A 13,303-nucleotide genomic window follows, 5' to 3' on the forward strand; every position below is an offset into this window, starting at 1 on the left:
CTAGTATGTGGGGCAGATAATCAAGAATTTGTATACTATATACTATATCGCTTGTCCACCATTTGCTTTCCTTAAGCAAACCACAAGTTTTCTGTCTACATGCCATACAAAAAAAAAAAAAACAAACAGATATATTAAAAATCGTTTACTATCAGCTAAACATTAAATATAAATTATATACATATAAAAAATCAACAGTTTGCTTGACAAAAGTAGATAAGAATACATAAAAGTGAACAACAAACGTGAACAAAAAACAAACTAAATAAATTGCAAAACAAGAGCCGCAGATTGTAATAAAATTACAGAGAAGTACTTGAATGCAAAACAAACAAACGTCTTTGAATAAACTGAATACAACATCCACGTCAGCAGTGTTCTACACACATCTATGTATATGTATATATCTATATATATATCGGTATATATGTGCATACACATGCACACGAGTTTTATTTCTCATTACAATGGAAATGCCTGCAAGTTACTTTGGACGCATAATAATCAAATGCTTTTTGGGTTAGTCATATTTGTAGTTGTAGTAGAAAGGCTGGCAGAGATCAATGCAGCCTAATCGTCTCGTGGTTGTGGATAAAACTGTGTCAACACCTTGGCCAGCTCCTGGGCCAGTTCGGGCGTGGCAGCGGCCAGTACGCGTCGTGACATTATATCGAATTCACCACCAGCTGGATCAATGACAACGCCGCCAGCTTCTCGCACAATCAGATCGCCGGCACAAACATCCCAGGCATGGATACCCATCTCGTAGTTGGCATCGGCAGCGCCTAGCGCCACCATGGCCATATTCAGTGCAGCCGAGCCCAGCACGCGTAAACTGAACAGGGATTACGTCAATAGTTGAGAATTTGTTGATGCAATTTTGAACTTACCCATGAACTTGTTTGGCGATTTTGGCAAAATTTTCGTTGACCGCCAGCATTTTGGGCTCATCGCGTGAGGTGCCAAACTCACTGGTCACCAGAGCTTTGCCCAGCTCCTTCTGTCCACTTGTCTGTATGCGCTTTCCATTGTAGTAAGCACCCTGACCGCGACGAGCCGTAAATCGTTGCTCCAGCATCGGATTGTAAATGATTCCGATTTCGGTGACTTTGTTCACCTTGAGGCCCACCGAAATGCAGGAGTGGGGAAATGCGTGGACAAAATTCATGGTGCCATCGACCGGATCGATTATCCAGGTGGGCGCATCGGTCAGCTTATTGACACCACCGCCCGAGCTGCTCTCCTCCTCGCCAATAAATCTGCAAGCATAAATGTTAATCAATCAGTTGAGCCATTTGTTTGAAATTTGCCGCCTACTTATGATCTGGGTAATGCTGACGAATGCCGTCCATGATCAGCTTCTCGACATCCTGATCGGTTTGCGTGACCAAATCGATATCACCCGATTTGCAGACAAAATCCTGGCGTGTCTCATTATTTCGCGCAATCAGCTGAATGAATGACTCTCTTTTAAAATTTTCCAGCGGACGTATGGAGAATCGCCTTGCACACTCACCCGACCCGCCTCGGTGGTCAGGTTGTTGATTATCTCAAAGCACTTGCCCAAGTCTAAGCCCTCAGCCATTGTGTGTTTTCCACGTCCGGACATTTACTAAATGCGTGTATTGGAATAATTCAATTAAGTTCGGTCTGCAGTGCATACAAATTTATTTGTATGGCTGTTGCTACATCAGCTGATCGACCAGTGTTGCGTAAGTTTGCCAGATATCGATTCGTGTTGCAATATCAACATGTATCGAATGCAATCGACTTAATCGATTCTAAATTTAAATACAAAACAGAATCAACGGTTATTTATCGTACCAAAATATTTACTAGTTTGCGTGTCAAATTCATGGTGAGCAGCTGGTTAATTGAATTGTGTTAGGATACATTATGATATTTGGACATCCTCGAGACGTCCGAATCGAATGAGGAGCTTGAGTCGGTAAAATCGGTCTGAGCATTGAAATCCTTTGTTAGCGGCTCAGCGGGGCTCCTTGGCTCATCGTCGCGCGGCTTGGGATAATTCTGCACCAGATTCGTGGACAGTGCGAGGGCAAGTGGTTTCGTTGCCGCGGCAAGGACTCGTCGCGACATAATATCCACCTCGCCACCAGAGGGATCGATGACGGTGCCGCCCGCTTCAGTGACCAATATGTTACCAGCAGCCATATCCCAGACGTGCAGGCCAAAGAAGTAAAACGCATCCGCCACACCAGAGGCAACCATTGCCAAACCCATCGCCGAGGAACCAATCGAACGTAAGCTAATAACTCAAATCTATCATTATGCAATAACTTTGTTATTTCCCGCTTCTTACGCATGTGTCTTCTGGATGAGTCGCTTCGTGTTCTCCATGGAAGCTGAGGTGCGGGACTCGTTCATGCCGGAACTATACTCTTGCAGAATCATTGCACCCCGGAGGCTCTCCTGGTTGGTGGTATGCATTGGCATGTCATTAAGCTGGGCACCAGTGCCCTTACGCGCCACATAGAATTCCTGCAACGGCGGATTGAACACAATCCCGAAGGCGGTCTCCTTGTCAATGAGAAGTGCCACCGAGATGCAATAGTAGGGGAAATGATGTACGAAATTCATGGTACCATCGATGGGATCAATAATCCAGGTTGGCAAACTGCTCAGTGTAACTTGACCCGTCGCCGAATTCGACACTGCCTCCTCGGCAATTATCCTAGTCGCATAATACTCTGATTAGTCAATCTCACGCGAATTGATCGCCTAAAACTTACTTGTGATCGGGATACTTTTCCGTAATTGCGTTCACAATCATCGCCTCGATCTCCATGTCGACGCGTGTGTTCAGATCCCTCTCGTGCTCCTTGGTGGTAAACGACAGCCTCGTCTTGTTGGCAGTCAACGCATATGCCCCGGCCTTCCTTACCAGGGCCACCGCAAACACATAAGCTTCGTCCAAATCAAGTTTTGTTGAAGTCGCCTTTACTTGTGGTGGTGGTGCTGGCTCTGGTGCACTCCTCTCATCCTCATCATCTGCGTAGAGTTTGCCCGAAGTGTTTGTGGTCTTGGTGGCGAACTCCTTCGATGGATCGAAGCTGACATCGGTGTTGGTGAACTTCGAGATGACCATTTTCTTTTCTCGCACTTGACTCTTTTCCTGCTCAGCAGTACGCACAGTCGACGGTTTCGACTGAACTGGTGGGAGTCTTGCAGCTAATGGCGGTTGCGGTGGTGGTGGTGGCAGTGGTGTTTGTGGTGGTTGTGAAGCGTTTGCTGCTTGTGGTGGTTGTGAAGAGCTTGCTGTTTGTGGTGGTTGTGAAGAGTTTGCTGCTTGTGATGGGAGTTTTTGGAGTGATTTAGCTGGTGTATCGACTGGTGTCCGTGCTTCTTTTGACGGTTTGAAAACCACAAGATTTTGGGGCTCCTCTAGTTGCGGAGGTTGCGGTGGTTGCTGCGTAGTTGGAGGGCTGCGTTTTGGCGTTTGCATATTGATAATCCGTGGATCCGCCTTGGTGGCCTTGTAACCCTCGAGGCCGTAGTTTGTCGCCGCATTGGGCGACACCAACTCAGGGTTTGCTGGATGATGTGTAATCGTGCTTGGACTCGCAGTCAGCGATTTTGATGTTTTCGATGTTTTCGATAGCCGGCGTCCATGCTGGGAGCGTGCCATCCTCAATTCATTGACCCGCGGATCCATAGCAGTCGCCTCGTGATCTTCGAGGCCATAGCTGGTGGCAGCATTCTCTGGCCGTTCCTCAGTTGATTGCCTGTCCTTATTGTCAGTCGTATCACTTTTCTTTTCATCGGCCATGGCAAGAGTTGGGTGCTCAAAAGCTACTGTTATTAATGTCCAGACCAGCCGCCACCACGAAATTACATGCTCCTAAGCCAAATCAGACTGTCACAAAACCGAAACGAATGTGTTCGACCGAATAAACTCAACAAAACACATCACAAATTTTGACTTTTAAAACAATGCCACACATTTAATGATCTACACCCAGTCAACGTTTTCGAATTGATTTCGATTATTGCCATTGCCAGAATTAAAACCATAATAATAATAGTAAGCTTTCCAATTTTAATGACTGCTAATTTTAATCGATGTAGAAATTAACAATTCTTTATACAATTTATAAGCTGTGACCGGGTAAAGGTGGATCTGGTGGTGAATCTATCCGTTCAGCTGGGCGTGTCTTGACATTCTCCTTCCTTTGACTTCGCTTACGTTTTGGTTTATATTCTGGTTCAGCTTCATCTTCAGAGTCTTCACTTTCACTTTTGATCCAATCTTCGGGCTGATCATCTCCCGGTTCTTGCTGCAACTGAATGAGATCCTGGTCAGCCATATTCGCAAATTCCTGAACAACCATGCACACATTCCGTTGGCTGCTGCCCACGCTGCTTAACCTAATGAGAATTGGGATGAGGAGTCTGGGCTGGCGTTAAAAGACAGATCAACTCGAGACTTACGCATGTGCAGTGCTCGTAACTCTCTCAATATTCTGCAGCTGAGAAACGGGATATGAGAAATCAGTTCCCAATCCATGCATAATGAGGGCATGCTTCAGGTAGGAAGGCTTGCTGATGCTCAGCCTCGATTCACTGCGTCTCTTGTGGTTAATCTTGTCCTCGGTTATGAATCTGTAAAGGGAAATTCAACGGCTTCACTTTGACAAATGCTATGACAACGTACCTATGCATTGGATAGTGTTTTGAGATGTCCTTCACCAGCACATCCTCGACTAGCGTGTCCCATTCGGTAAACAAATCCAATTTGGACTCTGCATTCTGATTACTAAGCTCTGTTCTTAGGGTCTTGAAACATTTGTCCATGTCCAGGTCAGGCTTATCCGATTCCGACAGTTTCTTCTTTGCCATTGCTGGAGTCGCTGCAGAGTTGGGTGAAGGAACTTTAACCCAGCCAAGACTGCCATTTAGGAAGCCTCTAATTAATACCTGCATGTTAACAACTAATCACGCACGTGGATATCGAAATGATTTGTTTTCAAACATTGACAAGTTTTTGACTTCAAGGCATGCCAAGAGAAATAACTTTTCCCAGTTGAGCTGCCTTGTAAAACTAGTTATAAATGATTGGTTAGGTTAAAAGGCCGATTTAAACACATTGAAACAATAAACTTTATTATACACATATATGATTCGATAATTATATATATATTTATATTGTATATCTTTTGTAATTTACATGTATATATATATGTGTCAAGCTATATAAATTGTGTGCAATCGCTTCGCTTCGACACTGTAAATATAACCCACATTTTTACAATCAGACATGATCAATCATCATCAATAAAGTTTAAGAAGCACTGGGTTCCATTCAATCTCTTCGATTCTCTAACAAACTTCTTCGATAACTAACAATAACAATACTTACTTATGGCTTCGGTTTCGACGAGTGTTCAGCAGCTAATCGGGTAGATAGATTCAACCAAACATCGAGCAAAACTGGCCTAACAATAATATGATATGTATATTTGAGTTTTTTGCAGCAGTAACTTCAATGATATGTTCTCGTTGCAGAAAGTCTTTGTTTGACCCTATATAGCACACACACAGTTGTGTGTAAATCCATTAAATACATATATATATATATATATCTATATCAAATTAGTAACTAGGAATGTTCATAGGCATTATGCAACATTGATATGTATCGTTCACAATCTTTTTAAAAACTAACAAAATCGCTCCGAACAACTAGTAACATTTCGCAATTGTGGTTTACAGATCGCTAATATTGATTGGAGTGGCTATCCGGACTTACGTGTTCCTTAACTGGTGCTGAAAATAAGTCATAAGTCAAAGATCAACAGATAACGAAAACTACCAAAACTGGACTACAACAGAATTGAACGCTATAAGTGAAAAAGTATAAATGTGATAAGTGTTTTTGTTTGGATATTGGTGAAATTGTGTATATATATTTTTATGTATTTGTTTTTGTATTCAATTCTACTAAAAATACATGAATAATCGATAATTAAATTTGTATCACAACGAATTTAGCAAGAACTTAGGCTAAGACTACAACAAAGAAACGAAATGAATTTGGGGAACAAATGTGCGTGCTCAGCATAAAATTAACTACATATTATATATAAAGTTTTGTTTTTTTCCTGTTCTATACGTTACAGAAGAAAACCAATATTGACACATTGAAAATATCAACATATACAAGTCGTATATCAAATAAAACGGGGATGTAACAATTACTTACGCACACAACTTAAAAACTATGTGGAATATTCGTAAGCCCGGACTTTCATTTGGGGGTTAGCATTAGGTATTATGTAGGTGTAAGGGGCGAGGGAGGAGATTTACAAGATTCACGTACTTATGCATACGTATATATCTATATATATATATACATATAGGATATAAACCGGTGAAGTGCCAGCCTAAATGCGTTGGCTAAGTAGAGAGAGAGAAAATGAGATTTAGGGAGCAAAAGAAACTCATGCGGCTATTCAGAAGCGAATCCAATGGAGTAACTCTGGCACTTGTTCCATTTACTTGGTCTCTACGGGACGATTGGCGAACAGCTGCTCCACAATCTGCTCGTCGGCCAGTGTGGATGTGTCGCCCACATTGCGATCGTTGACAGCAATCTTGCGCAGCACACGACGCATTATCTTGCCGGAGCGCGTCTTGGGCAATCCGGGTGCATTTTGGATGACATCCGGCTGGGCAAAGGGTCCGATGCGTTCGCGCACCATCTTCTTGAGGTCGGCAATTAGTTTTTGATCGAAGGGCTCATTCTCATTGGGCGTGATGAAGCAGTAGAGGCACTCGCCTTTAATGGGATGGGGTCGAGAGACCACAGCCGATTCGGCGACACGTGGATGCTCCGTGAGAACAGACTCCACCTCGGCAGTTGACATCAGATGACCGGACACGTTCAACATGTCATCCACGCGGCCAGTTATCCACAAATAACCATCAGCATCGCGACGGGCACCTAATGAAAAGAACAAAAGTAATTTATTGATGAAGATTTTCACTTGAATCCATTTGAACTCACCGTCTCCGGTGCAATAGTAGCCCGGGAACTTGGAGAAATATGTATCCTCGAAGCGCTCATGATTGTTGTACAGAGTGCGCATCATGCCCGGCCAGGGCTGCGAGAACACCAAGTAGCCCTCGCCCTCGCCCTTGATCTCAATGCCGCACTCGTCCAGCAGCGTGGCCTTGACGCCAAAGAACGGAAACGACTGTCAGAGAAATTAAGATGAATTATTTAAATCAATCGCTAAATGACGTATGCGACATACAGCAGCGCCCGGCTTCATGGGCGTGGCACCTGGTAGGGGCGTAATGACATGTCCACCAGTCTCCGTTTGCCAGAATGTGTCCACAATGGAGCACTGCTCCTTGCCAATGATGCGGTAATACCACAGCCAAGCCTCCGGATTAATTGGCTCACCAACGCTGCCCAAAACCCTAAGAAATAAATAATAATAAATATAATACGAAGAATAAATTTGTTAATTCAGAAACATACTTGAGTCCGGAAAGATTGTGCTTGAGCACCGGAGCATCGCCAAATTTCATGAGCGCCCGAATCGCTGTGGGAGCCGTATAAAATTGGGTGACCTTATACTTGTCGATGACGCTCCAGTAGCGATCATTGCCCGGAAAGAATGGAGTGCCCTCGAACTGCAAGGGAAGATCAATAAGTACAAATATGGCTTTCCCAGATAATCCCGTGATAACTTACGATAACCGAAGTGGCGCCATTGGCCAGTGGCCCATAGACAACGTAGGTGTGTCCGGTGATCCAGCCGACATCGGCCGTGCACCAGTAGATGTCACCGGGCTTGTAGTCAAACACAATCTTGAATGTGGTCGCCGCATACAGAAGATAGCCAGCTGTGGTGTGGAGCACACCTTTGGGCTTGCCGGTGGATCCACTCGTGTAGAGCATGAACAATGGATCCTCGGCATCCATCCATTCGGGATAGCAGGCGGGCTCCTTGTCCTCCATCTCCTCGTGCCACCAGTAGTCGCGATCATCGGTCCATGGAATGTCCTGCTCCACATGATTATCCTGGCAGGGTGTCACACGCTTCAGATGCGACACCACAATGCACTTCTCCACCGAGTGGCCCATCTCCTCGACCTTTTCCAGTGCCGTATCGCACAGGGCCTTCAGGTACAGCGGTTTCTCGCCCCGCCAAGCCCCATCGGCCGTAATCAGCAGTTTCGCCTTGCAATCGAACATCCGCTCCGCCAAAGAATCGGGCGAGAAGCCCGCAAACACAATCGAATGGACGGCGCCGATGCGAGCGCAGGCCAGCATCGCAATGGGCAGCTCCAGGATCATGGGCATATAGATGGAGACGCGATCGCCCTTCTGCACTCCATGATCCTTCAGCACGTTGGCGAAGCGACAAACCTCTTCGAGCAGTTTGCGGTAGGTGAGTCCACGTGAATAATCATCCGGGTGATTGCCCTCCCTGCAACAAAAAGCACAATGCGGAAATTCATTAATATTAATCCACTGGCAATTTGCCCAGCTCAAGATCAGCAACCCCCCATCTGAGGCATGTTGCAAGACAAACGCCTACGATTTGCCTCAATTGGATCACTTACGGAGCAATTTGGTGCTTCCTAATTGTCAACGGGCAGCTCAATTTGAATTTGCAACATAATTTGCTCATTTACCGATTTGATAATGTCGTTTACGGACACTGTGGGCGCCAATTGTGTCTATCCACTCCCCTCCCCACACTTTTGCCTCGAATGCGTTTCCTTTCTCTTTTATTCTCAACTTGGCAAGCAAAGCCAATAGCCAACAGCACAATCGTTACAAAAGTCAACAGCTGCACTGCTATATATATATATATATATATATATATATATATATATATATATACTACATATATAAATATATTATTTGATATACAATCGACGATATCAGTCTGTGTACAAAAGAAGAACATGCCCAATAACATTTTGAGTTTTTAAGATTTATGCAAATGGATTTTAGCATGCGTAAAGTCAGACAAAAGAAAGTGTCTCCGAGATAGATAGATATGAATGTGTATGCATATATCCTTACTTTTACCGATTAAGTCGATGATATACAGAACTCTACCTGGACATCATATTTCATATTTTACACATTAGAAAAAGCGTCAAAGTCAACTATAAAATGAAACCTAATTTTCCAGGCTAAAAAAGAATTAATGATTTAAATACCACTTCTTAACGAGTATAAATAGATAATGTGCTGCTCAATTAAAATGCTCTTTTAATAAATTAGCTGGTTTGTATACTGCTAAAGTGCACTGTATTCCATTAAACGGCTTTGGGGGTTTAATTAATTGCAGCCATACACAAAATGCATGAAATTTAACAAAAATGTAATGCAAACAAGCGAATTAATATCGTGACAAGGCATACATATATATATATATATATATTGTACAATAGATACAATAGAAGGAAGGACAAACGAACAATAATTGTGAAAGCGACTTTCTAGTCTTGGTCTAGGTCAGCTGCCACAGTTCTAGTTTTCCATATAAAAACACAAATTGTAAGCAAGCAAACAAAATTGCCAACTGGCTACAAATCATTGACTAAATGTTAATATGGGAACTACCCCTTGCGCTTGGTCATGCGAAGCGATAAGATTAAGCCAATAGTCAGCGATCCAAAAGGAAAAATTATAAAATTGTCGAAACAGATCACCCAATCGTGACGTCATCTGTGTTCAGGTGCAAGGTACGCTTTCTGTATTTATATATTATGAGTAGTGAGCTGATATTTGTATACACAAAAGAGAGCGATAGGCCAACGAAATACTTTTGAACTCATACGAAATACCTAAATTTAATTAGTAATACGTTTAAAATACACAAATTACAAAATGCGTCGGCCTTTAACAGATGCTGTTATAGTTAACAGCGCTGTTACACAGTTCAAGGCCAAAACATGTTGTTGCTCCGCTTTACAGTTTACGCGACTAGTCACAATTATCACATATTCGACTGTCAAACTGTTGGCGCATTTTTAGCAAATGAGTATTTTATTAGCTGTGAAATGGCGCGACTTTTTCCCATGCAGGCAATGTACGTTATGTATAAGTGCTTGAGGCACACTTGTCACTTCCTTATCTATGGCTAATCAATTTTGAGTCGCAACACGAGACATCAAGATTTCCATGCTGCTTGGAAACTAGTGCAAAACGAGAACACCTTTTGATCTTGAGCGCTGTTGTTGAGGTCTCTGCCAGCAGCGGCAGACAGACGCGTGCCGACGCTTATCAGAATCAAAAAATATCGCAAAATATATGCAGCGACTTAAAGCAGACACAAAAATCATGTGAGGCAGGCCGAAAGACCGATCGACCAGGCCACACATGACACACGCACATTGTTATTCTTATCTAAGCAGCTGTTGGTTCGTGTGTCTAATATAAAGCTTATTGTTTGTTAGAAGTTTGAAGCTGTTGCTGAAGCTTTTCAAAAGCGTCGCCGACCCTACAGTTTGAGGGCAACATCGTACGATCATATTTGGCTAGACAGAGTCATTGACATTGACACTTGTATAAGAGATCGCGAAAAATTAGAGTACTACGCACAATTGTATACTACAATCAGGCCAATTTCAAATACGTTTACGAAATAATGATAATGAAACGTTATATTGCAAAAAAAAGTCGCCTCTACAAAATAATTATATTATGATTGCCGACAAAATTGTTATTATTTGTTGTTGCTGCAGCTGATTGCGTTTCACTCGAACTTCAGGTGTGTCAACAGCATTAACATGAACGTTACTGTGTTGTTTGTTTCGCTTGCACTTACACGCATGTACAATTTCTTAGCGGGTAACTGTTCTCTCTCTATAATTGGTTGTGAGTAATCGGACGATTTGAACGCGTGATGTTTTAACGACCCACATACAGTGCTATTAAAACTGTGTGCTTTTAGTTTGCAGAGCGGAAGCTGCACTTCTTAAATAATAAAAGTACGCACACCGCTTAACATTTAACACTGGCATTCTTCTTCACATTTGCACTTTGTGCTTGTTGCTCGGCTGCCATTTGCTAAACGATTTGACACAGATTGAGGCGCAAAATATTTAATGGCAACGCGATCGATTTGAATAAACAATTTACGCGCCTAGTGCACAAATCGGTGTCAACTTAAATAATCGCTTTCTGTGTTTATAACAAATGCATGTTAAATTTATTATGTTCAAATGTGCGTATTAGCAGTCTTTCGGCTTCCTTTATTGACCAGTAAAAGTTTCAAATAAAGATTCCTGATTTGGATTGCTTTGCTTTGCTTAACTTTATTGTTGTGTGTGTTATTATGAGAATTTTATTTTTGTATTATCTGTTGTATTTGTTTGCAGCGAGCTGTGTTAATTATTGCTTATTACGTGCAAATTGCTCAGCTTGGCGCCTTTATCTTATCTAAACTGGTGAACGAAATTGCGTTCGGAACTTCAGTTGAACAAGTTTTCAGGTGGAGTTAGAATGTAATAATTATGCCCAGACAGATATAGTTTGAGTTTGACCTTGCGTTTGTCTTTCATATATTTATAAATATATACCTTACTTTGTGTTATAATACGATTCAGAATACGAAGCATTTGCATTTCTTTACGCACGCGTCCATTGCTGAACCTAAGTGATAACCCCGCAGATTAGAAAAGTTAACATTGATTTTACATCTCTTTTTTTATTTTTTGGCATGACGAACAATAACAACAACAAAGATTTCGACGAGATTGATTTGCACTTTGTGCTCAAAGAAGACAATCATTATATAATGACTTTAAGACGCATTTAATGGCAATCTGAGCAGGTTTCATAACTTTAACTTCTGAAGAGCACTTTTCAATAACAAATTATACATTGACGTAAGTATCCAAGTAGTACCTCTTCAAGTATGCGCACACAAAACTAATTAGTTTTGATTACAAATTTGATTTGTGTAAGAATATTCTGTGATAGTTTGCCCTTCCCCCTTGAACCGTTACGAGTAAAGTTTTTCATTTGTTTTATTGCAATATTTAAACAGCGTGTGCAACAAAATAGAACTGTAGAAATAGATAATAGATCCATATATATATATATATATATGTATATATATATATATATGACATTGACCTTCTCTCAGAATAGCTGTTAAACCTGAGCTGCTGCTTAAGCAAATAAATTTAAAGTCAGCTGTCAGTTTTCACTTTCTGTCTCCCTCCCTACCTCTCTCTCTATCTCTCTCTTGCTCTATGGGAAGCTCTGTCCTTGAGCAGCAAGTAACGGTTCAGGTTAAACATATGGTTTTTTCTCACTGTGCCTGCGCACTATGCAAAGCTCACCAAGTTTACAGGCAATGTGGGGAGCACTGTCGGTGGGGAGAGAGGGGAGGGGGAGAGATGGTGTGAAGGGTTGCGGCAGGTCGCCAACGTCACGAGCACGTTTCGTAATAGCAAAAAAGTACGAAAATAAAAATCAATACGTTGTTATCCTTAAAGTACGTGTGTGCAAGAGAGATAGTGAGAGAGAGAGGGGAGAGAAAGAGAGTATGTTGCTGCTACAACTTTTGTTTTCATGCGACCTACCTAACTGTTTATGGATTTATTTGGGATTAAAATTCTGAATTTGACTTACCAGTAGTAAGCTATCTGATCTCCGAGTCCGTTGCGCACATTCCGATCTAGGAGATTGTAGCAGATGTTGGTCGAGGCGCCGTCCATCCATTTAATTGAGATTGGTCCTTTGGAGATATTGAAATTGTATTGCATGAATTTCGTGGGATCTGCGGGCGTTTCCCAGTGGAATTGTTTAGCGACACGCGACCAAAACTCCGCTGGATTGTCCAAGGATTCCTGATAGAATTTCGTGTACTCCTCAAAACTGGATATGTAAGCATTGCGGCTAATTGCCGGATTCGGATTGAATATTGATTTTTCCGCTGGCATTTTGCGTCTGGTTCACTTTGTTTGCTATTATTAAATTTTATTTATTTTTTTGATTTGCGATTTGACAACAATTGTCCTTTGCTCATAAATGTATCCGTGTGTTTCCTGTCAGTTTTGTTTGGGCCTCGCGTATTTTTATAAGGGTGTGTGTGTTTGTATTTGTGTGTGTCTGTGTTGAACAATGCTTTCGGTTTGAATATTGTTGTTGTTGACCGCCGCAGCGCACAAGTTGTTGGACCGTACGATGCGAGTTCTGTTTGAGCACTGAGCGCTGCGTTTTTACGTTCTCAAGCTTTTTGGCATTCTTGAGAGCTTTTCGCAACAAGCTTTTGAGCTTTGCAGTGCTGTTCGCGCCCGT

The 13,303-nt window shown here is 42.2% G+C and overlaps 4 protein-coding genes across 4 annotated transcripts; all 4 read right to left on the minus strand.

Annotated features, from left to right (window-relative positions):
- Window positions 1–414: 414 nt before the first annotated feature.
- Window positions 415–1,690, minus strand: LOC6558319 (inositol monophosphatase 1). The gene is made up of 4 exons (XM_001984501.2): window positions 1,517–1,690; window positions 1,318–1,451; window positions 891–1,259; window positions 415–835 (listed from the first exon to the last, which is right to left on the minus strand). The coding sequence occupies exons 1-4, from the start codon at window positions 1,607–1,609 to the stop codon at window positions 571–573; spliced, it is 861 nt and encodes a 286-aa protein (XP_001984537.2). The 5' UTR covers window positions 1,610–1,690; the 3' UTR covers window positions 415–570.
- Window positions 1,691–1,811: 121 nt separating this feature from the next.
- Window positions 1,812–3,895, minus strand: LOC6556427. The gene is made up of 3 exons (XM_001984500.3): window positions 2,754–3,895; window positions 2,324–2,695; window positions 1,812–2,269 (listed from the first exon to the last, which is right to left on the minus strand). The coding sequence occupies exons 1-3, from the start codon at window positions 3,788–3,790 to the stop codon at window positions 1,885–1,887; spliced, it is 1,794 nt and encodes a 597-aa protein (XP_001984536.1). The 5' UTR covers window positions 3,791–3,895; the 3' UTR covers window positions 1,812–1,884.
- A 147-nt stretch (window positions 3,896–4,042) lies between these two features.
- LOC6571306 lies at window positions 4,043–5,000 on the minus strand. Its single transcript, XM_001997471.3, has 3 exons — window positions 4,676–5,000; window positions 4,453–4,623; window positions 4,043–4,389 (listed from the first exon to the last, which is right to left on the minus strand). The coding sequence occupies exons 1-3, from the start codon at window positions 4,942–4,944 to the stop codon at window positions 4,113–4,115; spliced, it is 717 nt and encodes a 238-aa protein (XP_001997507.2). The 5' UTR covers window positions 4,945–5,000; the 3' UTR covers window positions 4,043–4,112.
- An 893-nt stretch (window positions 5,001–5,893) lies between these two features.
- Window positions 5,894–13,210, minus strand: LOC6556453 (acetyl-coenzyme A synthetase). Its single transcript, XM_001984498.3, has 6 exons — window positions 12,635–13,210; window positions 7,724–8,462; window positions 7,508–7,662; window positions 7,278–7,446; window positions 7,028–7,217; window positions 5,894–6,964 (listed from the first exon to the last, which is right to left on the minus strand). Exons 1-6 carry the CDS (start codon window positions 12,943–12,945, stop codon window positions 6,516–6,518), a joined length of 2,013 nt encoding a protein of 670 aa, XP_001984534.1. The 5' UTR covers window positions 12,946–13,210; the 3' UTR covers window positions 5,894–6,515.
- Window positions 13,211–13,303: the final 93 nt, after the last annotated feature.

Source organism: Drosophila grimshawi, unplaced genomic scaffold (genome assembly GCF_018153295.1).
Source record: "Drosophila grimshawi isolate 15287-2541.00 unplaced genomic scaffold, ASM1815329v1 contig_44, whole genome shotgun sequence".
NCBI lineage: Eukaryota > Metazoa > Arthropoda > Insecta > Diptera > Drosophilidae > Drosophila > Drosophila grimshawi.